General features: G+C 45.8%; 1 protein-coding gene across 1 annotated transcript in view; it reads left to right on the plus strand.

Annotated features, from left to right (window-relative positions):
- The window catches only part of OTOGL (otogelin like), a 1080166-nt gene that overhangs the window by 646277 nt on the left and 407507 nt on the right, over positions 1 to 26382 (plus strand). Inside the window, exon 24 of the mRNA XM_069227564.1 lies at positions 23854 to 23982. Coding sequence (XP_069083665.1) covers positions 23854 to 23982 — 129 coding nt within the window. The remainder of the gene's footprint in view (positions 1 to 23853; positions 23983 to 26382) is intronic.

Here is a 26382-nt window from a genome sequence, read left to right on the forward strand (position 1 = left end):
AACAGCAGGAGTATAACCATTTTGGACAGCACATTTCTACCCTGAACTGTAAGAAGGAACGTGCTCCAGAAGCCATCTGAGAGCGCACAGCCATAATGGCCCTAATAAGATTACCATCTAGCGAGGCTGAGACGGAGTAGTAAATCTGTATGCCTACATAGCGGAAGGAAGTAGTCTCCCATCTGACCTCTTGCACGTCTTTAGTCCAATTTACTCCTAGTCGTGATGTTGCTTTGAATTCGGATAGGACCTTAGTTATAGCATTTATGCCCTTTCTGATATCACAAAAGTGAATCAGCACATCATCTGCTTACAAAGAGGCAGTATGCAGGGTTCCTTCAAGGGGAATCCCCCACTCTTTGCCCTGCTGCTGCAGTTTCCGAGCCAGTGGCTCCATGGTTAGGGCAAGAAGCAGGGGGGATAAGGACACCCCTCCTGTGTGCCCCTCTTCACAGGGAAAGAAAAAGAAATGCTCTGGACCACCCTCACTTGAGCGATGGGATCCACATACAGGAGACGGATAAGACTTTGTAGATGGCCAGTGATGCCAAATGCTGTGAGAGTTGGAAACATATATTCCAAGTCTAGTGTATCAAACACTTTTTCAAGATCTACAACCAGGCACACAGCATATGGCCATTGGGCTGGCACCCATTCCATAACTCTATGCAGCCTACGGATATTAAGTGCCTTCGACTTGCCCTGGACAAAACCATTCTGGTCTATATGTGGCAGTTGGGGCAGTTGGCCTAGTTACTTGGAGGTGATAAGTTTACCTAGGATCTTGTACTCGGTTCCCAGCACTGAAACAGGCAGTACCAAGCCATCTTCTGTGAGTCTCTGCCAGGTTTAGGGAGGGACATGAGTAAGGACTCCGTCATGGGCCCGGGAAGTCTGCCCTACTGCAATGCAGTACGATAGACTTCTAACAATTTTGGGGCCAAGATCGGGGTCTTACTCGTTGCTAGTGTCTTTACAGCCTTGTTCATGTCAAGCATTGTAAAATGGGAATTTAGAACAATGGAGTACCGGCAGTGTGACCTCTCAAAGAAGGGCATTTATCTTCTGAGTTCTAATGAATGGTGAGAGGGGCATACACATCTCGGTAATAGGCAGTAAAGGCCTCATGAATATCTGCTTGGTTAGTTAGCAAGCAAGTGGAGGATGTCCTAATCGCAGTGATGGGACATGGGAGCTGAGCAACGCAACAGCCACTCCAACAGATGGCCCGATTTGTTCCTCTCAGCATGCAACTGGGCCTGGTATGCTTTGAAGTCCAGGCAGCAGAGCTGCTCTATTAGTTGGACATGCGCCTCAGAGGCATAAATGATCTGGTGGTTCCCCTTTGAGGATATGTGTGATTGGAGTTCCACTTCTTGCAGTGTGTTTTCCAATTGTGTTAACTCCTTATGTATTGCTGCTCAAACTCCCACTGTTGTGCGGATACAGTGCCCACTTACCACTGCTTTCAGTGCCTCCCAATCAACCAAATGAGAGGTAGAAGTGCCCCAGTTATCTGTCAGATAGTGTTTGAAGGTCTCCCGTATGGTTTCCTTGAACCCCTGGTCTTCCAGTGCCACAAGCTGCAAACTCTAGGTACTGTAGGTCGCTGAGACCCCCAGCGTAATTGCACTAGTAAAGGATTATGGTCGGAGAATGTTTTCCCCAAATATTACGCGGTGATGGCCAGTGACTGCAATGGGGCCTGGCAAAGCATATAGGGCCTGATTCTAACTTTGGAGGACGGTGTTAAACCGTCCCAAAAGTGGCGGATATACCACCTACCGTATTACGAGTCCATTATATCCTATGGAACTCGTAATACGGTAGGTGGTATATCCGCCACTTTTGGGACGGTTTAACACCGTCCTCCAAAGTTAGAATCAGGCCCATAGTCTAGTCGAACATGCAGATCGTGTGGCTTGGAATATTATGAAAACTTTCTGTGTTCAGAATATAGTGTGCACCAGCAATCGTGCAGCACCTGCTGCCCCACTCATTGGGAGAGGTGTGCCGCCGTGGACACCACAGGTGATGTGGGAAGTGGGGAGGTATGACTGTTCAATCAATATTGAGTACACTGTTGAAACCTCCTCTTATTATCCATGGAAGGTGTGCCCATCTTACCATAACAGTAGATCATTGTGTAAAGAAAGCTATTTGGGAGACATTGGAACCATAGACACTACCCAGTAGCACCTGCTCACATCCAATAATCCCTCCTCAAAAAGTACCGGCCATCGGGGTCTATTTCTGTTTTAGTGGAGTCGAATGGGGCTCCTTCATGGATCCAGACCATGGCCTCGCGTGCAAACCCTGAGTATGTAGGGCAATAGCATTGCCTGCCCCATCTATGCTGCAGCTTAGTGTCCTCTCCCTCAGTTATGTGTGTTTCCTGCAATAGTGCTATTTGTGTTCCACGACTCCAGATGTACTGCTGTGTTGGTTCTCTCTTACGAATCGTGCCCATACCCCGAACATTCCAAGTGACTACTTTGATGTCTGCCATTTAACTACAACAAGGGAAAAGGATGCCTTCTCTGCGTTGTGGGCCCAAGTCTAGACCTGTGCTTGTGCATGCTTTGTATCTTCCATAAACTAGGTTATAACTGCCAGGATGTTTCTGAACTTTAAAGTATGGCCAAACCTTGAACATAAAGTCCCAACCTAAGGGGTCTCCATTTAGCCCAAAGGCAAAAGCCTTGGGCACCCTGGAGCAGGGTATGGGGATGGATGGTCCACACATTCAGCCAAGTCGATTTTGCAGGGGCGGCGTCTGGTGCACACGCCACCCGACCCGCAATGGATAACAACTTACAGGATACAACGCCTCATTTCGGGCATGAAGTTCTTTTCCTCCACTCATCTCGCCAAGCAGGCATTATGAGGAGGTTGTAAAGGGACAGTACTCGTTCAATCAATCAAGGCCTTGCTAACTCAATGCGTCCAGCAGTATTTTAGAGAGGGTCTCACTGGTTGAGACCTCCGATTCAGAGGGGCTCCCCCCACTGTCCTGTGACAGAATCAACCCCCTTTCCAGCCACAGTATAGATGCCACAGACGGGGCCTGATTTTGTTTCATGCGCACCTGAGCCGGAGTAGGAGCATTGTTCGTTTTGTCGAGATCATATTCGTGAAGGGTTTTCTTTCCTCTTTTCCTTCTCTGTGGCTGTTGAATGTGCACTTGTGGTGAGGATGGCGTGGAAGCCTCATATCTGCGCTGTTCCACCCAGTTCCAAGCGTCTGTGTAATCAGTGAAAAGGGAGCTAGTGCGATTAGTTATGACCTTGAGCCCAGCTGGGAAAGATAATGAGTATGTTAGCCCAGCCTGGCACAGGCGTTTCTGGACTCCCGTGAAAGAGGCTCTCTGACGCTGGGCTGCAGCCGTAAAATCAGGGAATATATAAATGCGAGCATTCTCATGCTGCAATGGCGCTGCCACTTGTGTTCTTTTGCAGTATTATTTCTTTGTCCCTATAGGTTAGAAGGTAGATTAACAGTCGTCTAGGAGGTGCCCCAGCTGGAAGCCTGTGAGCTGGATCTCTGAGCGCTTGTTCCACAATGTATTGCGAGGACAGACAATCTGCCCCCGCCGCTCGAGCCAACCATTCCTGAAAAAACTAACTGGAGCCAAGCCTTCCGCTCCTTCCAGGAATCCTACTATTCTGAGGTTATTCCACTAGGATCGGCCCTCTGCATTCTCTGCTCGGTACTGCGGCTCCTGGACCTTTGTGGTAAGGAATTGGACCTGCCCCTCCAGTTCCTTTAGAGACAGTCACAAGTCCTCAAGTTCACTCTCTGTACTTGCTACTCTAGCAGACAATTTATTTTGATCGTCCCGCAACAGGCCAACTTCCACCGCCACAGCATCCACTCGGCTGTGCCAATCTTGCCTCATTGCTGCTATGGCTTCCAGAATCTTGTTGAGCTTCTCTTCATGAGAGTTGGGGCCTTGTGGTCCAGTTGTGCTACTGGGGGGGACGACAACAGGTCCCTCTATCCGGTGCTCCAGCGAGCCGGTGCCAGGAACCCACCCATGCAGCGGGCGACCATTTCAAGGGGACACGGATGGTAGTCGAATGTTCGGAAATTGTTCCCCTTCTTCAAGATAATGAAACCAGGTAAGTGGCTTGGGCAGTTAATCTCAAAGCAGTGGGGCTCGCAGGGGCAATGAAGCGATGCTCTGCAGTACAGACTGGCCAACCAACAAATCAGTGGGGGAGGTCAACCATAATTATTATATCCATCAGCCATGCCTCACAGTGTTGTGGGGAGTAGAACACCAGTTGTCACACATCTTTCCAGTCTGTCAGCACCCCACAGAGGCCAAGAAAGGGGGGCCCAGCAGCAGTCCAGTATGATGAGTCGTGAATGAAAAAGAGCAATGCAAACCGTCTGCCAGCAATTCATCAACAAATGAGGCCCACCGTGTGAAGCACCTCTGCAGCCCAGTTCAACTTCACCAGGTACAGATGCTAGGGGTATCTGGTCCAGGCTGACTAGTCTTAACCGGCATCTCCCCCACATCAGCACACCAACAAGCCACTCACTGCTGCCTTCTGTGGCCCTCACAGCGCCTGTCCCTTAGCAGTGCAGACCGGCACATCAATCTTCTAGGCCCCCAGGAGGCCTACCCATTCGCAGCATCGTCCTCCTCCAGAAGCTGTCACATTCATCGCCGCCGGCCAGGCCGCACTCTGCCTCTTATGCCAGCTGAAATTACAGCACTGGGCCCCCCGCAGTGGGAGCCCGTCCAGCAGTGGTTTCCTATCTGCCCAGGGTCCAGCTGCAGCCGCACCTCCACCGGCTGCCAGTCAATCTCTGCAGTGTTCTCCAGCCATTTGACTGCCACTGTGCTTCAGCCCAGGGTGAGGAGGGGCTCACCTTTGGTCGCAGGCTGCTCCCTCTCGTTTAGCCTCATGGCCTCCAGCCATGGGGGAGAAGGAAGAGGAGCTGTGCTGCCTCCTGTGGCGTCTCCCACCACCGCGCTTCAGCCCCAGAGGGGGCACATTCGGACAAGGGCCACTCCCACCTATCCAGGCCTCACAGGTGGAAGGCCCTTCACACTTCAGTAGGGGAGGCTACCCAGCTATAAAACGGTCTCCGGGGGCCCCAGGTTCCACTCACTGCCATCTGATGTGTGCTGCCTGCCAAGATAGCTCCGTGTGATGTTGAATCGCCATCTTGTGGCGCCAAACCACACCTCATGTCTAGTCCTTAACAATGGAAAATGTAATCTTACCACAGTTTTTGGCTGTATTACAACAAGGTTCTTTAGACACACTTTTGGCCAGCCTATCAGAGAAAAAATATGATGGAAACTCTACAAACTTTTATTGACATACGCTTGATCCATTTTCCCTAAAATCTGCATATGTATTCCTTACGCGGGGCCAAGATAGGATTTATCATTAGTAAAACTTAGGAAACAGCATTGTTTTGGGAAACTACATTAGTGTCTCAGGCGTTTCTTATTGGATAACTATGCATCCTCTATGATTGCCTTTTGAGAGATGATGGACAGCAAGGCCAAAGACATTGGGCATAATAAGAACTTCTAAATTTCAATCAGGGTTCCTTAGAAGAAGCCTTCGATTCACGTTAAAAGATTAATTGGTCTGGGATAAAAGATCTACCCATGTAGAAGAATGAATTTACATTATCGTTCAAACGTATGATTCAAATGTACAACAGAACACAAAAAAAGAAAGAAAGACTGAGAAGAAAAAGAATAAAATCTGGAACAAACCTTTGATTAGATACTGTCTGGAAAGCCCCAAAACCTTTGATTAGTTCAGGTGAAAATCCAGAAGAACCCAGACACCTAGGATCAGTTAGGGGCCTATAACTGCAGAATAAAGGAACCACAGAAGAAGTAAGGGGTTGTGTTTATATTATAGACTAAAATTACACTTAATTGGAAATTGTCCTTGGAGACCAAAAAGTAATCAGGAAAACAAGAAAACCTGTTCTTGAAATTAAGGCGTAGATCAAGTGTTTTTTTTCAAGGAAACCCTTTTCATCAAATATACAATACTCAAAATTCCACAAGCTTCACACTTCTTCAAGCTAAAAATCATGTAGTAAAGCAGATCATTCAAACTCCAGGGCTAGTAGATTGTGAATCATAAGAGTTATGTGTGGATATCCATTGGACTCAGGAATCTAATATTCCTTTTTGTGATGAAGTTTCAATCACATATTGTCGAGGAGGTTGATGTCATCTAATTTGTGTTAAGCCCGGAAAGGTGGAAGATGTCCTTTAGAACACCGTTGAGACATTGTAAGTATAGAGTAATGCCTTTTTTTTCACAAACGCCTCTGCAGTTTTCCAGTGTTTTATAGATTCAAGTTTTGCTGATTCAGTTCTCCATTCTGTAGTTCTGTATCTTGACAATATATTACTATTTTCTTAGAGCTCTGGTGAACATGACAATCATATTAAGGAAGTGCTTATGAGATTAAGGAGAAACTGTTTGCCAGCTACATTAGAACAATGTTCTTTTGACCAGACCATATCTTCCTTTGGTCATATGATGTCCAGAGAAGGTTTACTAATGGATCTATGTAAGACACAGGCTGTTATTATATGGCCTACCCTAGCCTCAGTAACACAGGTGCACAATTTTTATGGTCTTGAGAACTGCTACAGAATGTTCATCAAGGACCTTTCAGCTATAATAACACTCATCGCTGAATTGGTAAAGAAAGGAAGAACCTTTAATTGATTATTTATGGCTAGTGCAGCTTTTGAAACCCTAATGAAAAGATTTACTGAAAATGCTGTCTTGTCCCAAACACCTTTTTCCTGGCCGTTCACAGTTGAAACTGATGCGTCTAACTATGCCGTATGAACTGTTCTTATTCAGGACAGCAAGGAGGAAAAACACCCAATTGCATACAATTCACCAACAATCTCTAATCTGAAACCAACTACTCTGTGATAGAAAAGGAGTAATTGGCAATGAAAGAAAGAATGCTTCAAGGAGCGAAAGACTCAACATCCTGTCGTCCTTGAACAAACCACTTGATTTAAAAAAAATTAAGCTAGGCTGAGTGCAGAAACAGTAGGCAAGTGAGACAGGATTATTTTGTTCAACAGTATGAATTTCTGATCACTCACATTCCTGGGTGTCAAAATGTTGTAATTTATTCCTTGTCTTGGCAGTATTCTGAAATGCTAGCTACTTCAGATAGATGAAGATTTTACCATCTTCAGCCTTTATTGCTTAATAAACAACATAATTTCCATTCAAATCAAGGGAAAGACATCTAATCCTATGGAATAGCCCTTGAATCTGTCAAGGAAGGAGAGAATTGAAATCTGTGATGGAATAATTTATTATAGCAAAACTTTTAGCTCCTTCTAAACAACTACAGACTGTTGGTCTCCAAATGTGTAATGATGCTCATACAATAGGTCAAAGAAGGCCAAAGGTGTCAAACAATTTAGTTGAGCATTACTGGTGACAAACAATATCTGAAGATGTTAATATATATATTGAGACTTGTGAAACATGTGCTCAAGTAAAAAGTTCTAATCAATCCGTGCTCCATAAGGCAGTTTGTTGTCCTTTGCCCTCATTATACCTAGTACTTAAGAACTACTGATTGATCTGCCTGGATACTTAGAGGTTTTGCTCGGTTCCAATTATTTTCTTCCAAGGAACCAGGGGCAGCTTCTTCACAGTAGTGAAGGAGTGTCAGCCTCTTGGCTAAGTCAGGAGCTGAAAAATAAAATTATATTTCTTTATCGTTTTATCTTTCAGCTGCTGGCTCAGCCAGCAGCTTGTGAAGAGAGGGGAAGGGCTGGGCCACGGGGGGAGCGAGGGGAGAGGGAGGAGGAGAGAATGCACCTGAGTGAACATGTGTGTTTGGCCGGCCGTCTTAGGCATGAGCACTTAGGTTTCTCCAACCCGGCTGTGTTGTAACCTGGCTGTGTTGAACAGCCGGGGTGGAGAAACTGCACATACCCCAGGGCAGTGTCTGAGCGAATCCTGATGCTGCTTTCATGCTAGGTTTAGCATGAAAGCAGCACCAGGACTGCTGGGGAGCTTGTGCTGGTGTCCCAGAAGAAGAGCAGAGGAGGGAAGTGGCAGGAGGCAGGGGCGGTGACTAGAAGAGGTAACATTTTTTAATTATTTTTTAATCCCCCTGTACCCATCCCTCCACCACCACCCGCCCCTTCCCTTAAGAATTGCAGTGGCTGCCGCTGCAAGGAACTGAAGTTTTCTTTAGTCTGCTTCCATAACTACACTGTAGTTTACCCTGGATTCAGAGGATGTTTTTGGGATGTTTTTGGTAGTGCCGGCCTAATCGCTGAGTCAAAAATGTTTCCTTCAAGATGCCCACAATACCTTTTTTTGACAAGAATTTATTTTTGGAAATTTGGTTAACCTGGGATTGGAATGACATCTTAAAGTACATGGCCCTGCCCAGGTTCTTTATTTATATAGAGGTATTTGTCATCCATTTTACTTACGCCAAACAATGGAGGGGTTGTATTTTTTATTCTTTCCCAGGCAAGGATGTCTGTTTTTGAAGAGTCGAGCTTGAAGTAGTTCTGCAGCTTTACTTGATTTGTCCAGGTCGGGCATTTTTTCCAGATTGTTGTAGTATAGTCAGCATAGTTGTGGTAAGTCTTGTTGAATTAATTATTTACCGCTGTGAGCTGGCACGGGTATGCATTAAAGAAAGGATGAAAGATTGAAGCTTGAACACCTATCTAATGTGAGAATGATGATGAACAGAAAAAAGGAAGCTTGATGAACTGGCCTCAGTCCTAAAGATATCAAATTAAGAACTGTGCACTGACATTCTATGTCACTTAGTCTTTGCACTAGAAGTTGGTGGTCAGCCTAGACAAAACTTTTTGACAAACTGTGTGGAAGTAAGAGGATTCAGTAATTCCAAATTGGAAACCTACATGTTAGTCTGAGAGGAGGGTAGTTTCTTCATGGAAGTTAGACATCCTCACAAATGCTGCTTTTTTAATGAACTTCATCTAAATTAGTTTGTTTGAGGTATGCTTGCCATGTTGTCAGTCTGATGTATCATGTTCTTGCTGTTTTTTTTAAACTAGGTTGATAGAGCATGTTTTTAGTTTCCCAGTAACACTCTGAATGAAAGAGATTAGTAAATGATCTCTCTGGCCTGTATGGCAGCAAGGTATAGAAAAAGAATGATTTATGTCACTGGTAGTCCCTTCCTCATTCCTTGTTTGGGCTGTTTTCTAAATAGGGTTAGGTAGTCCTTACAGATGGACTTGTGCTGTATGTGTGTGTTGGTGTTAGACCTGTCACCTGTCTTCCTCCAACCTTTTGCCTTCCTCCTCCAGCTTTTCTGACTCAATGTTTTTGTTGCTGCAAAGACTCTGTACACTTTACTACTGCTAACCAGTGCTAAAGTGTTTGTGCTCTCTCCTCTAAATATGATAATATTGGCTTAGCCCCAATTGACATCTTTAATTTACTTCTACGTCCCTGGAAAAGTTCACTACATGTGCCCAGGGCCTGTACATTAAATGCTACTAGTGGCCATGTAACACTGATTTTTCCATCTACTTAAGTAGCCCTTTAAACATGTTTCAGACCTGCCATGCACAGCCAGTATGTGCAGTTTAAAGTGCAATTTTGACCTGGCACATTGAACCTTTTGCCAGGCCCAAACATTCCTGGGGTAGGTCCAGAATAGCTAAGAAGGCAGGGTGCAATGTATATAAAAATTAGGACATGTACTTTCAGGTTTCCATGTCATGGTAGTGAAAACCATTACATTTGTTTTTTACTACCGCAAGGCCTATCTGTCCAGTAGGATAACATTGGAGTTCCCTATTACATTTTATAAGAGTAATTTCCATATGGGAAGAGACAGTTCCTTCAAGTTTGGTGTCTCTGGAATCACATTTCAAAATCCTAACTTTTGGTGTAGCTGGATTTTAAATTACAATTCTCAAAATGCCACTTTTAGAAAGTTGGCATTTTCTTGTCATAGACATTTGGTGCCTGCAGCCTTTCTCTGGTCACCTGACTGGGTGTAGTTTGCAGATGGACGTTGTGTAATCCTCCTAAACATCCACACACAATGGGAGCTTAGGTGTGATTTAATGGGCGTTCACTGGCAGGATGGGATAGAGGAGCTGGACACACCCTCACTTACACCTGAATAATCTGTATCCTGTCTAAACAGAAGGGGCCTAACGTCCCTGTGTTGCCACTCCAGTCAGTCTGGATCAAGGGAGGAATGGAATTCCTTGCACTTCAAAGCCACTGCCTAGAAGCTCCTCTCATTTTTCAGAACGTGGGCACCAGGGTATAAAAGTTAGACCTAAGAAACCACCACTTCAGTACACTTATGGACCTGTGGATATTCTGCCAGGAAGAATGACTGCTGTGCTGGGAAAAGGACTGCACCTCTGCCTACTGAACTGCTGTTCTAAAGGAACTTCTTCCCTGCTGGGCTGCCCTGCTGCCTGGGTGGGAAGGACTGGACCTTCAATTCCTGATCCCAGAACCCAGCGTAACTCCAAAGGCTAGTTTACTGGCCTCCTGAACTGAAGCCTCAGGGACATAACAGGCTTCCAGTAACCTCGCACCTGGATCTGCCATCTGTGAGTCTTGTCTGCCAAATGGTGCCTCCTCAGTCCTGGACCCTTGGAAGTGGGCCTAAGGTGTTTGTCAGCAGAACCAACACATTGCCTCTGCTGAGCTGTGGATCTTCATGCAAATCTGATGCACTTTCTCTATGGATCGGTACATCACCGAGCAGGGCTGATGTGTCGTCTCTTCTGCATGGATTGGGCCCATCGCAAAATGTTGCATTACATTTGTAGTCCTCAGAATGGATGCAACACCCCAAAGTTGTAGCGTACCCATGACCCACTTCTTCACATCCCTCATTGACTACAGCCTTGACAACGAGACTGGATTCTGCATCACAGCCTCGCAGCTACTCAGAACTGACACGTTGCCAAATGCGCACTGCATCCCTGACCCCAGACTTCACATTGCAAGCCCCATCGATGGTCTCCTCGAAGACAATGCAACAGGACCTTGCACCTCAGCCTTGCTGCACCTCAGAACCTACTCATCGCTTTGATTGTGCTGCGCATCTTCGACACAGCTCCATGCAATACTCTGCAACCAGGATTTAATGTACTTTGTTTAGTGGACCTAACTAGGACCCTGTAGCTAGCCTACGCTCCAGCGCAGTCGGCCAGAGTTTGAGACTATCCTTGTCAGCACGACCAGATATCCCAGGTTGGTGTTTTATGCTCTTAGGTGCTATTTTTAGTTTATTCTTTAAAATTCATAACTCGAAGCCTACTGACTGGATTTTGTCATTTTACTCTTATTTTATTTATTATTTGAAAATGACAGGTTTTGTTAATTGATGCTTGGAGGTTGTGTCATTTTACCGATGTTATTCATTTTAATGTTTCTTTTTAAATGAGGATATTTTATTTTATGTACGTGTATTTATTCTTTTATGCAGCAGACATGCTGCGAATAAAGATTCTCATGACTTGACTATTTATTAAAGTCTACCCTATTTTTCTAACATCTGTTGTTAGCCCTTTTTGCAGCGTGTTTAGAAATGGGGTCTCTAGTTGGCAGAGGTATACACCTTTGTCCAAATAGGGATCACAATCCTACTCATGGCATGTCACACACAATCCAAATTATCCTGTGCCCACCCTCTGGTAGCTTGGCACTGAGCAGTCAGGCTTAACTTTGAAGACAATGTGTAAAGTATTTGTGCAATAAATCATGCAATAACACAGTGAGTACACAGTAAGAACACCACAGAAATACACCACACAGGTTTAGAAAAAGATAAGATATTTATCTGATGAAATGCAGGTCAAAACGATCAAGATTTAGAAAGTACACATTGAAATATCACTTTTGAAATGATAAAAAGAATCTTTAGTTCTGAAAAGTAACAATGGTCTCTTGCAAGCACAAAGTACCTGGTTTGCATTAAAATTACATGCACGAAGACTGCAGAGGAGGAGATGTGTGGGAAACGAAGGGTGTGCATTGGATTTCTGGGCGCACACAGACGATGTGTCGATTCTTTTCCACACGGCAAGGGCTTTGTGTTGAATTCCGGCATGTAGGCTTGAATCCTCTTGGCAATGCAGGGTCTTTTGATGCCCAGGGACAATGCGTGAAAAACCCGGGCGTGCTGGACGAAGTCACAGGTGCTGCATCGATCCAGTGGGCAATGCAGGGAAGTTTCTGTTGCATGGCTGGTGCTGCGTCTATTCTTCTTGCAGGAAGTCGGGCTGCATCATTCTGGCTCAGTGATGCGTCAATCCAGTGGGCTGTTCGTTGAAGTTCTGGTCGCAAAGCTGGCGCTGTGTTGATCTCCACTCAGGGATCCCGCACTGCGTAGTTCAAGTTCAGTGATGCAGTGATTTTCTCACTGCTGGGCAGGCTGTGCGTCGATTCTGGCAGGCTGTGAGTTTCTTTGCAGAGATGAAGTCTTTTTGGCCCTGAGACTTCAGGAACAGGAGGCAAGCTCAATCCAAGTTCTTGGAGAGCACTTCTCTGCAGAGCCAGAGGCCAGCAAGGCAGCAGGCCAACAGCAAGGCACCACTCCCTTACAGCAAAGCAGTCCAGGTGAGTCCATTGGGCAGCCAGGCAGCTTCTCTTGGCAGATTGCAGGTTCTGGTGCAGAATGTCTTCTCAAGAAGTGTCTGAGTTGGTAGGGTAAGAGACCCAGTTTATATACCCCAAAGTGCCTTTGAAGTGGGGGAGACTCCAAAGAATGGTTTTGAAGTGAACAAGGTCCCCTTTCAGTACAACCCTGTCTGCCAGGGTTCCAGTAGGGGGTTTGGCAGTCCTTTGTATGAGGGCAGGCCACTGTCCTTTGAAATGTAAGTGTCAGGCCCTCCAACCTTCCAGCCCAGAAAGACCCATTCAGTATGCAGATGTGTGCAAGTGTGACTGAGCATCCTGTGTTTGTGGTTGTCTGTGTGAAATGCACAAGGGAGCTGTCACCCAGCCCAGCCCAGACATGGAGTGGAGACAGGCTGTAAGGCACAGAAAGATTTTAAGTGCAGAGAAATGCTCACTTTCTAAAAGTGGCATTTCTAAAATAGTAATATAAAATCCAACCTCACCAGTCAGCAGGATTCTGTATTACCATTCTAGCCATTCTAAATATGACCTGTCTACTCCTTCCTGATCATACTCTACCACTCAAACAATATAGGAGGGTAGTCTTAATGTTAGCCCATGAAAGTAGCAGGGCTCACAGCAGTGGAAAATGAATTTAGGAGTTTTCCACTACCAGGACATATAAAACTCACCCGTATATGTCCTGCCTTTTACCTACACAGCACTCTGCCCTATGGGCTACCTAGGGCCTATCTTAGGGGTGACATATGTATAAAAAAGGGGAGTTTAAGGCTTGGAAAGTACTTTTAAATGCCAAGTCGAAGTGGCAGTGAAACTACACACACAGGCCTTTCAATGTCAGGCCTGATACATGGTTAAGGGGCTACTCATGTGGGTGGCACAACCAGTACTGCAGGCCCAATAGCAGCATTCTATCTAAAGGCCCTGGGCACATGTAGTACACTTTACTAGGGACTTACAAGTATATCAAATATGCCAATTGGGTGTGAACCAATGTCATCATGTTTTAGGGAGAGAGCATATGCAGTTTAACACTGTTTAGCAGTGGTAAAGTGTGCAGAGTCCTAAAGCCAGCAAAGCAGTGTCAGAAAAGTGGAGGGAAGCAGGCAAATCATTGGGGGATGACCACCCTAAGGCTGTCAGGTCTAACATGTGCCTCCCCAGATGAAAGTGGGGAGAGCTACCCAACCTCTTGGGAGCTTTTATCGCTAATGCGGAAGTATCTCAGGGGACCATCAGCATTGGTGTGGTCAGTCCCCAGGCAATGCTCCACCGTAAAGTCCATACCCTGTGGGAAAACGGACCAGCTCAAGAGTTTAGGAGTTTCACCCCTCATCTGCATGAGCCATCTGAGGGGCAAGTGGTCTGTCTGAACCCGGAAGTGAGTCCCAAACAAGTAAGGCCTCAGCTTCTTCAGTGCCCAGACCACAGCAAATGCTTCTCTTTCTATGGCTCTCCACCTCTGTTCCCATGGCAGTAGCCTTCTGCTAATAAAGGCTACTGGTTGATCTATGCCTTACTCATTTAGCTGTGCTAGAACCACCCCTATGCCATGCTCTGAAGTGTCTGTCTGCACAATAAACTCCTTGGTGTAGTCAGGGGCCTTGAGCATGGGTGCTGTGCACATGGCTTCCTTCAGAGAGTCAAAGGCTTTCTGACAAGCCTCTGTCCGGTTCACCAACCTAGGTTGATTCTTGTAATGAGTTCTGTTAAGGGGACCACCATTGTGCCATAACCCTTAACGAATCTATGGTAATACCCAGTGAGGCCCAAGAAGGCCCTCATCTCGGTCTGGGTTTTAGGTGGTTGCCAGGCCGTGAATGTCTCAATCTTGCCCTGGAGTGGCTGCACCTTGCCACCACCTACGAGGTGTCCCAAGCACACCACAGAACCCTGCCCAATTTGGCACTTACTAGCCTTGATTGTCAGGCCTGCCTGTTGCAGGGCCTGGAGCACCTCTTGGAGGTGGAGCAGGTGTTCCGCCCAGCTGGAACTGTAGACAGCAATGTCGTCCAGGTAGGTTGCGCAGAACACACCCTTACCAGCCAGGACCCCATTAACCAACCGTTGGAAGGTATCGGGGACATTTTTCAGTCCAAAGGGCATCTCCTGGAACTGGTAATGTCCCTCAGGAGTTGAAAAAGCTGATCTCTCTTTAGCCACTTCAGTCAGGGCGATCTGCCAGTTACCTGGTGTGAGATCAAGCGTACTGAGGAACTTGGCAGCACCTAGCCTGTCTACAAGCTCATCAGCTCGGGGGATGTGGTGAGCATCAGTCTGTGTGACTGAGTTGAGACCCCGGTAGTCCACGCAGAACCTCAGTTCTTGGTTGGCACTGGGTGCAGCAGCCTTGGGTACCTGCACCACAGGGCTGGCCCAGGAAATTCTGGACTTCTCAATCATTCCCATAGCCAGCATCTTGCAACTTCCTTGATGCTGGCCTTCACCCTGTCTGACAACCTGTAGCTTTTGTTCTTTACAGGGGGACTGTCTCCTGTGTTAATATTGTGGACACACAGGTATGTGAGTCCAGGGGTGAGGGAAAACAAAGAGAAGTACTGCTCCAGTAACTGGTAGCAGTCCCCTCGCTGGTCCAAGGTCAGGGAAAGATTAACACCCTCCACTGACCCATCACCTTCCTTGGCAGAGAGGAGGTGGGGAGAGGTTCACTGTCCTCTTCCACACCCTCATCTTTCACCAGAAGCATGTTGACTTCCGTCCTCTCAAAATTAGGCTTCAGTCAATTGACATGAAGCACCCTGAGAGAGTTACTAGGGGTTTAGAGGTCCACTAGGTAAGTGTCCTCCCCTTTCCGCTCCTTGACTTCAAATGTGCCAGGCCAGTGGTCCTGGAGAGCTCTAGGCTCCACTGGCTCCATTACCACACACTGCCTCCAGGTTGAAACTCCACCAGGGTGGCCTTCTGGTCATACCAGCGTTTCATTACCTCTTGACTGGCCTCAAGGTTACTTTTGGCCGTCTTTCAGAAGCGGTACATCTGGTTGCAGAGGGCCAGCATGTAGCTGACCACATCCTGAGGGGGTGCCTTGGGAGCTTTCTACCACCCCTCCCTGACAATGCTTAAGGGTTCCCTGACAGGGTATCCATAGAGAAGCTCAAAGGGACTGAACCCTACCCCCTTCTGGGGTACTTCTCTATAAGCAAAGAGAAGGCATGGTAAGAGGATGTCCCACTTATGCCTCAGGGCCTCGGGGAGGCCTGTGATCATGCCTTTCAAGGTCTTGTTGAATCTCTAAACAAGACCATTGGTTTGGGGGGGTGATAGGGTGTGGTGACACATCCCACATGGACTTCATGTATGCAGGCATGAAGTTAGTGCCTCTGTCAGACACAATCTCTTTTGGGAATCCCACACAGGTAAATATCCCCATCAGAGCTCTGGTCACCACCAGTGCAGTCACCATCCTCAGAGGGATTGCCTCTGGGTAACGGGTGGCATGGTTCTCCAAAACCAGGATAAACCTGTTGCCTAGGGCAGTTTTGGGGTCCAATGGACCAACAATGTTGATGCCCACCCTTTCAAGGGGGGTGCCAACGACAGGGAGTGGGATCAGGGGGGCTCTAAGACTTGTCCCTGTCTTCCCACTGGCCTGGCAGGTAGAACAGGACCTACTGAAATCATCTGAGTTTGTCCTCATCCGGGGCCAATAGAAGTGGATGACAAACCTGGCAAAGGTCTTGTCTTTCCCCAAATGTCTTGCCAAGGGAATGTCATGAGCTAAACCCAGTAGGAAGGCCCAGTAACATTGGGGGACCACCAGCACACGTGCTGCCCCAGCCTTCAGAACCTTAGACTCACGGTAAAGGAGATCATTCTCCAAATAGATCTGCTGATCACCAGATGCTTCACCTGCTGCTTGGGCTGAGGCCTGTTGCCTCAAGCCCACAAGAGTGAGACACTCTTTTCTGTGCCTTGCAGAATTCCTCCCTGGTGGGCCCACCCTCAACTTGCCACCAAAAAGCTCAGGTAGGTCACCCAGGGTGGCAATGTCTTCCCCAGTTGACTCAGGGGCCTCCTCCTCAAGAACCCCATCAACCACCAGGAGATTTCCTGGGACTGGTTTCCCACGCCCCTTGCCCCTTGCCCCTCTCCTTGGCAGCTGTCTGGGCCATTCTTCTAGGCTCCAGGCGCCCTTGACTTCCCTCCTGGGCAGCCATGGACCATGTGGTCGTGCAGACCCACTCAGGCAATCCCAACATTTCCAAGTGAGACCTTAGCTCTACCTCCTTCCAGGTAGTGTGCTCAAGGTTGTTGCCTAACAGACAAATCAACAGGCATGGCAGGATTAACAGCTACTTTCAGAGTACCAGAGACCCCCCGCCCCCAACTCAAAGGGAACCAGAGATACTGGAAGGTGGATCTCATGATTGTCGACGACTATGACTTGGTGAAATGTATTAGGGAGAACCTGCTGTGCTGACACCAGCTGACCCCTGACAGTGGTCATGCTGGCTCCTGTATAACACAGAGCCTCCACCTGTTGCCCATTGATGGAGACCCACTACCCATACGTGGAAGCATTGACTGGCATGAGGGCTTTTGGCAGTATCTCTGCATCCGCCAGGGACACTAGGGTTACCTCTATCTGTTCCCCAAAGCTAACTGGGACTACCCCCTCCCCGTGCACTACACTAGCCAACCCAGGTGTCTGCCCTCCAGTTGGGGGCTCTGCCCTCCTGGGACACTTGGAGTTGCCCTCAGAGTGACCATACTTGGAGCACTCCGCACAAAGGGGTGCAAACCTCCCTGTCTTATGATCCAAAAACTCTTTCTTTTTAGAATCAGACTGGGTCTGGTTACCGGTGTTCCCTTGGAAACTATTTTGGGGGCTTTTGAGAACTCCTTATTCTTAAATTTTACTCCCCCCTCCTTCTCCTTTTGAGGACCCTGACCACCTTTGTGGGTGCCCCCCCAGATACCTTTTTGGCCACTCTGGTGCTAGCCCTCAGGTCAGCCTCCTCAGCAAGCTTCCTGGGATCAGTCAGCTTACTATCTACCAAGTGATGGTTCAACTCCGTAAAACAAATACTGAGCATATGCTCTCTCAGAATCAGATTATACAACCCTGTGTAATCATTTACTTTGCTGCCCCGCACAAATCCATTCAGTGCCTTACTGGAAAAATCAAAAACGTCTACTCAAGTCTATGTTGAGAGTTTGGTGCTGTCCCTGAACCTCTAACCGTACTTCTCAGGTGTCAGCCCAAACTTGGCAAGGAAAGTGTTTTTTCATGGGCGACTATGTGTTCTGATCCTTTGGGTCTAATGTGAGAAGTGTGTCTCTCCCCACAACTGGCACATATCCCTTCAAACCTGCCCCCCATTGCTCTTCAGGAACCCCATGAGCCCTTAGTGCAACTTCATAAGCAGCCAACCACTTATAAATGTCATCTCCCACCACATAACTTGCCACCACATTTTTGGGTATGCAAACCCTCCTTTCTCCAGCAGGTCCTGCATGTATGCTGCCACCATCACTGCTGGACTCAGACTGCTTAGGCTTGAGGTCCAGCTCTTTGAGACTCAGATCATGAGCCAGAAGAAGTTTCTTCTCAGCCAAGGCCCTTTCACTCTCAGCTTTAGCTTGTTTGGCTTCCCTTTCAGCCTTCCTCTCCTCTGCCTCCAAGGCCTCCATGTTTAACCTTGCCATTTGCAATTGAAACTCTCTCTTCTCCTCCTTTCCTGTGCGGTCAGTCCATTTCTAGAGGCACTGCTCCCTGTTTTAGCAGGGGGCACAGTTCCAGAGGTAACATCCTTCACTGCTGGTGGTGAATCCTCTGAGGAGCCATCCTCTGGCTCCTCCACCTCAACATTCTCTTGTGAATGAGCTTCTGCCCAGGCCCTCAGTGCCTTATGGTATTCCTCGTTCCTGGAGGCACCCCGAGTAGGAACTCCCATCCCCTTGCACAACCCTTTCAGCTGGCTGACAGTGTATGTCTCCAGCTTGGCTAGGTTAAATTTTCCAACACCTCCTTGAGACCCAGCCAGAGACATGTTGTATGAGGATTAGGTTAAAATGTCAAGCAGAAAAACGAAATTGCAAAAAGGAGAAAAAATCAAGTTGACCTTTTACTGTGGGTAGGTTGTGTACACGTAGTTATTGTATGTCACTGCACAAACACAAGTCCTATCCTCACCGCTGATCACCAATATTAGAAATGGGGTATGTAGCTGGCAGAGGTATACACCTTTGTCCAAATAAGGATTACAATCCGAGTCAGAGTAAGTCACACACAATCCAAATTATCCTCTGCCCACTCTCTGGTAGCTTGGCACTGAGCAGTCAGGCTTAATTTAGAAGGCAATGTGTAAAGTATTTGTGCAATAAATCATGCAATAACATAGTGAGAACACCACAGAAAGACACCACATGAAAATGTAAGATATTTATCTGATTAAATGCAGGTCAAAACGATCAAGATTTGATAAGTACTCGTTTAAATATCACTTTTGAAATGATAACAAGGAGTCTTCAGTTCTTAAAAGTAACAATGGTCTCTTGCAAGCACAAAGTACCTGGTTTCCGTCAAAATTACACGCACAAAGACCACAGAGGAGGACATGCGTGGAAAACGAAGGGTGTGCATCGGATTTCCGGGCACACACAGACGATGCGTCTATTCTTTTCCACGCATCGTGGAGTGGGGGGTGGGTGAGAGAGGGGACAAAATGTGGGGGTTCTTATGTTTTTATTTAATTTATTTATTTTATATATTTATTTCATAAAGGAGCAGGCAGCCTGCTTTCAGCCACTGACCTTAAAGCGATGGTTCAAGAGAGGGGGGACAAACAGGGAGAGGAGACTGGCTGATTTCACGATTTTCTTATGATGGTATTGCTACCATTGTTGCAGTAGGTGCAGTAGCACTATGCTCAGGAGTGAGAGGGGACAACTGTGGCCCAGTAGTGGCTGTCTTCACAAAAAGAGGAGTAGATCTATTTTTACTATCATTAAGGGCCCAGGGCACCCTTGCTGGAGTGAAGGGGCAAGAAGGATTAATGTAGGAACACAATCGTACTATAAATTCCTTATCACCTCACAAAAGACATTAGCAGCATAAATCATGATCTCTTGATAATCTCTCAAATGTTTTTTTACACCGTTTCTATAGTGCTATTTTGCCTTGTGATCTTTTGCTCACTAATAGTATGCAATGTAAAATAATAATCCTCACCATGAAGGGAATTTTACTATTTAAAAGAACGTCTGTATTTGTAATAATTTCCTGCTACAAGCATTAAGATGTATTGTTTATTTTATTCTCTTTCCTAACTTTCTAACAATTACAATTTATATTTTCTTATGCTTTGGTATTGGTATTAATAGAAACATATTGCCAGTGTTCTCCTACCTACGACGTACTCCAAGAGCTATGTGCATTAACATTTACCTTTGGGGAGAGGGCAACACAAACGTACCTCTCTCTCCACGTTCTTAAAAAGAGGTATTTGGTCGCCTAAACGGACAGTCCACATAAATGTGTGCGTGCACATATATGCTGGGTACGTTTTAATTACGTGTGAATGAGTACAGTACAAGATACGTGATAAATAACTGCGTGTAGCCATTCTGGTGTCTGGAATGCAGTCCTACACAATTCACAGTTGCTCATATGAATTCACAATGGCTGAGATTATTTCAAGCATTCCGTTCACCACTTTGTTTTCCTTGCGTTAAATGGCTAAGTGCAATGTATACGCTAGACGTGGGTTTCGCGCACACTATGTGTTAGACCTGACAGCCTAAGGGTAGTCACCCCTAACTTTTTGCCTGCCTCCCTCCACTTTTTGGACACTGTTTTTGCTGGTTTTTAGACTCTGCGCACTTTACCACTGCTAACCAGTGCTAAAGTGCATATGCTCTCTCCCTTAAAACATGGTAACCTTGAATCATACCTGATTAGACTATTAATTTACTTATAAGTCCCTAGTAAAGTGCACTTCATGTGCATAGGGCTGGTAAGTTAAATGCTACTAGTGGGCCTGCAGCACTGGTTGTGCCACCCACTTAAGTAGCCCCTTTTTTCCTTGTCTCAGGCCTGCCATTGCAAGGCCTGTGTGTGCAGTTTCACTGCCACCTCGACTTGGCATTTAAAGCTACTTGCCAAGCCTAGAACTCCCCTTTTTCTACATATAAGTCACCCTTAATGTGTGCCCTAGGTAACCCCTAGAGCAGGGTGCTGTGTGGGTAAAAGGCAGGACATGTACCTGTGTAGTTATATGTCCTGGTAGTGTAGAACTCCTAAATTCGTTTTTGCACTACTGTGAGGCCTGCTCCCTTCATAGGCTAACATTGGGGCTGCCCTCATACACTGTTGAAGTGGCAGCTGCTGATCTGAAAGGAGCAGGAGTGTCATATTTAGTATGGCCAGAATGGTAATACAAAGTCCTGCTGACTGGTGAAGTCGGATTTAATATTACTATTCTAGAAATGCCACTTTTAGAAAGTGAGCATTTCTTTGCACTTAAATCCTTCTGTGCCTTACAATCCACGTCTGGCTGGGCTTGGTTGACAGCTCCTTGTGCATTCACTCAGACACACCCCAAACACAGGGTACTCAGCCTCACTTGCATACATCTGCATTTTGAATGGGTCTTCCTGGGCTGGGAGGGTGGAGGGCCTGCTCGACGCACGGCCTCGCAAGGACAACTCCGCCCGACCTCTAGAGGAGAAATCGATGCGACGCCTGCCGTGAGATCGTAATTTCAACGCGCAGCCCCGCAGATCGAAGTCTAGAGGAGAAATCGACGCGACGCCTGCCGTGAGATCGTAATTTCGACGCGCAGCCCCGCAGACCGACGCGCAGCCGGAGAACAAGCAGGAAAATCCACGCACAGACCCGGGACATCTGGTAATCCCTGCGATCCACAGAAAGAGACTGTCCGCGCGCTGGAAAACGACGCCCGACTTCCCCGCGTGGAAAATAACGACGCAAGTCCGTGTGTGCTGGGGAGAAATCGACGCACACACCCGTTTTCCACGCACCTCTTCTTTTGTGGCCCTCTGAGGAGATTTTCCACCAGAAACCAGGTACTTTGTGCTTAAAAGAGACTTTGTTTATATTCTAAAGACTTAAGACACTTTATATCACTTCCCTGTGATATTTCTACAATTTTCCATTGCAACGTTATTCTTTTTGACCTACAATTACCCTGATAAATATTATATATTTTTCTAAACACTGTGTGGTGTATTTTTGTGGCGCTATATGGTGGTGTGGTATTGTTTGATTTATTGCACAAATACTTTACACATTGCCTTCTAAATTAAGCCTGACTGCTCGTGCCAAGCTACCAGAGGGTGGGCACAGGATAATCTTGGATTGTGTGTGACTTACCCTGACTAGAGTGAGGGCTTTTGCTTGGACAGGGGGTAACCTGACTGCCAACCAAAAACCCCATTTCTAACACTATGCAATAGGGCTAAAGCTTTACCTCACTTCCGAGGCCTAAACTAGCCTAATCCGGTCTGGGGTAGCCTGTGTTTCTATTTGGAGGGAACCTGGTCGCTCGAGGGTGACCAAGTGGGCAAAAAACTTAAGGACAGGAATGTGTCGTCAGCGGCTCTAATTGTTTCAAACATTCATGTCCATCATGTTGTTCTTTGCTGCCTTTAATGTCTTTTTACACTCCCAAAAACGCATATCTCTGTAATACTGTAAGAGTATAGGAAAATGTGATGCATATGATATCATTTATTGTCACTCATACTGCCACCGGGATGGTTGTGCCTTCTTAGTGACCTCTAAAGAGAAGTCCACTCGTTTTTGACCAGACTTGACATTGGTCACCAGTTCTAGGAAACGCTTAAAATTACAATTCACATAGACAATACTGCATTTGGCAACTGCTTATCTGCCTATGTTCCTGAAGAAACCTTACAACGTCCAAGAATAGACGCACTACCTTGCAACTATGCTAAACACGCTACATGTAGACATTTGTCCGAAACTACGAAAGTAATGCTCGGGCACATATTAGTCTCTCTCTAATTTCACTGCAGTTCTTATAACTAGCGTGGTGTGGCACGTGACATACTTGAAGACTGGGTGGGTGTAAACTTGGCCATGTACTTGAAAATTATTGGGCATAACTTTTCAGAACTGACCCTGACTTACGTATTTCTAGGTTTCAATCGATTTGCATTACCTTCCCTGCGCACCTCATTGATTTCCCTTTGCCACACCCACTTATACACCTTGCTAGCATATCTGCACACGTGGCCGGCTATTATGCACGTACAGGCCACACTATGCCTGCACGTATCTTTTTGAATGAGTGTTTGTGAATCGCTATTTGACAGACGATCCATACATTCACGGGGCATACTATTGTGTGGTCAGTAATGTCTGTGTGAATCGACCCGCAGTGTCCCGAGCAGTCTGCCCTAGTTTGAATTGTGCCACTTTGAAACAGATACCTATGTTTCCAAAGGCTCGGTCTTGGGAAAATCAGAGGCAATTTTTAATTAGAACAGGATTGCCGTGGAGTAAGCCAAGTAAATGCCGAATTCACGAGATAAACATGGCAACCTGAGACAAAGACCACAATGAAGAACTTCTTTGAGCTAATTGTATGCATTCTTTATCTGGAAAGGTAGGAGTGAAGGAAAATGTTTCCTGCTTGCCGGGGGCAACTCCAGATTTTGTGCCTGAGAATCATCAAAAGACTGCAAGATTTAAACAGGATTAAGGAAATGAAGACTTTTGTTAAAATGTTTGCAGACGCGATTACAGGCACAGTGCTCGATTGTATCAACGGGTTTTGGATTCAGGACACGTTCTTCGCCCACACCGGAACACAGGAGATGCCTGGGTCTGAATCGGTGCTTCTGGGGTTCAGGCATAAATGAAATGAGGAGGACAGATAGGTTGAAAAGTTCACTGGTGTATATAATGAGGACTCTTCTTGGGAAACAGGGGCTTTTCAACATAATGATCTTAGGTTCCAACCTGGATACAGGATCCGCCTGTTGAATATTCTACGAGTAACGTTAGCCAACAAGTGTATCCCTGTTCAATTCTGTACTCTTAGTAACATTTTTTGCAAACTTTGGGTGCTAAATTTAAATTTCCTTTCACCGCTATCTGTAAATTCACCAGAACTGTGGTCCCATTTGCTTATAATGTATAAACATCCCTGATTCTGCTTTTCTTTTTTCATAATATATTGTTCTTACATTTCAGAGTGCTGATAACTCTAATGTCTCAATAATTGCCCAGAACAAGAAGTGCTTTGACAACGACATCGTTTGCTCAAAAAGCCTCGTGATCAGTATTGGAGACACCGAGATCTATTTCAGTGACACTTCTGAGGTGAGTCACTTTTATGGTCACACAAATGGATTGACTAAAGATTTGTTTAGCATGCACTATGATTTCGTGTTTTTTTTTTTTTGACATACTTGTAAAATGCTTGACACTTTGGCCCTGATTACGAGTTGCATGGTATGAAGCACGGAAATGTCAGGTAGGGAATAACCGTATCTGATATATATATATATATATATATATATATATATATATATACATACATCATTGATATATAGATAGATAGTGTAGTGATGAACTGACATCCCTTTGATCACTCATGGCAGCAGTGTTCTCAGGACATTGGAAGTAGAGAAATCCTCATGTTTAAAAAAACTTTTATTTTTAACAGATATCAGTTTAGCTATGAAATGTAATGTGTTCTAGTGAAACACATGTGTTATAGAAATAATCTACTTGTAATCTAGGGCAAGTGTTATCATGTTTTTACCGGTCCTTTGCTGTCTCATTTGCATGCCAAATCTTTTGATGACTTGGTTATCCTCACAATTTTCCTTGCCTGCCGGCCTCTTAAGCACACGCTTTCACGAAGCAAAGACACAGAGACATGCGCAGAGAAGAAACATACACACATAGATGTGCAGCCATGGCATGTACTCACACTCAGCCACAGCCATAATTTCGCTCTCGCCCTCATGCATGTACACAACATTTGAGAACTTTTTAGGTTTATCCTCAGCTTACACTTCAACTCCTTCTCCACTTACACAGCATGTACTGTCCAGCCGCTGGCATGTATTCAATTTCATCCTGGGAGACGTGAGTCGGATGAACCTGCACAGCAACACTGAATCAGGAAACTGAAAGCTAAAGCCTGCATATTGCATACACCAATCTCATGTACTGCACAGGCTGCAGATTTCAGCTAACTGCCCTGCAGCCTTTTGCTTTTTCACCATAAACTATCGCCGATATGACAGATTGTTTGACATAATTATATGTCTTTAAAACAAATGCCTTTACCATGCATCCCTTTAATAAAGAAGGTAACTATATGTAAGACAAGTGAACCCCCTACCTCTAATTACCCCTCACTTTTTTTTAAAATAACAATATACTTTCTAGTTTCCTTTATTGTTGGGGAACCCCCCCACCCATCCTTTCTTTACTTACTTATACCCCTACCCATCCCAAACCCTAAAAGTACCCTTACCACCATATACCTGTCCCTAAAAACAAAAAATACCCTTGCCACTCTACATTCCCACCTACCATTAAACCTGAAAAATACCCTTGCCACCCTATACCCTTACCCTAAACCTAAAAAATGCCCTTACCTCCCTATACCATTACTGACCCCTACAACCAAACATACTTTTACCACCCAATACACATACTCACCCCTAAACATACCCTTACTGCCCTATAACCCTTCTCACACCTAAACCCTAAAACCACGCTTACCAAACTTAACCCTTACCCACCCCTAAACCCTAAAATACCCATGCTACCCTTACCCATCCTTAAACCCAAGAATAGCCTTACAACCTTTACCTACCCCTAAACCCCAAAATACCCTTACCACCTTATACCCTTAATCACCCAATAACCCTAAAAATACACCGCCACCCTGTACCCCCACATGACCCATAACCATAAAAGCACCTTACTAACCGATACCCTTACCCACCCCTAAACCTGGGAATGCTTCAAAATGGTATGCCTCCCAGACCCAGAGGCAGATTTACTAAGAAATCATGCAACACTGTGTTGTGTGACAGAGAGAGAGCAGGAATGTGCAGTATCTAAGATATGACACATGTCTGGTCTCTCCCTGCCTAGCACCAATTCTGGCATCCTTGCACCATGGTGCAAGGATGCCTGCGTTGTAGGCAGGATTGTTTTTGTGCAGGAAGAGATACCTGCTTGAACAAAAACAATCCTTAGAGACATTTTACTCTTTCTATGTGTGCTCTAAGGAAACAGGAAATAATGGGGAGAAATAAAGATATTTCTCCTTGTTACGCTCACTTCGAAAGGTGTACCACTTTGATGCCATCCAAGGTATACTTATTTTAGTTAGAGGTGGGCAAGACACTGAAAGCTTGAGCTAGGCTTGAGCCTGAAGCCTGGCTCTGGCTCATTTCGAGGTCCTGTTGGAACATCAAGCTCATAACAAGCCTAACTTTCATGTGATTTCCAACTTTGGAACTGGGGATCCAGTTCAACTCTCAGCATCAGTTCAATACCCAGTGATTTGGGGCAAATCACTTAACATCCCCATACCTATAAACAATTAATGTGACCTTTTGTAATGTAACTGGTGCTCCAATGTCTTCAGGTTGAGTTTAGGCTATGTAAAAACTGCAGAAAATGCACAAGGTGATAAAAACAAAGCCTTAACATTGGGAAAAATGAATAGATACCATTTGTACAAAGTGAAAT

The sequence above is a fragment of the Pleurodeles waltl genome, chromosome 4_1, assembly GCF_031143425.1.
Source record: "Pleurodeles waltl isolate 20211129_DDA chromosome 4_1, aPleWal1.hap1.20221129, whole genome shotgun sequence".
NCBI lineage: Eukaryota > Metazoa > Chordata > Amphibia > Caudata > Salamandridae > Pleurodeles > Pleurodeles waltl.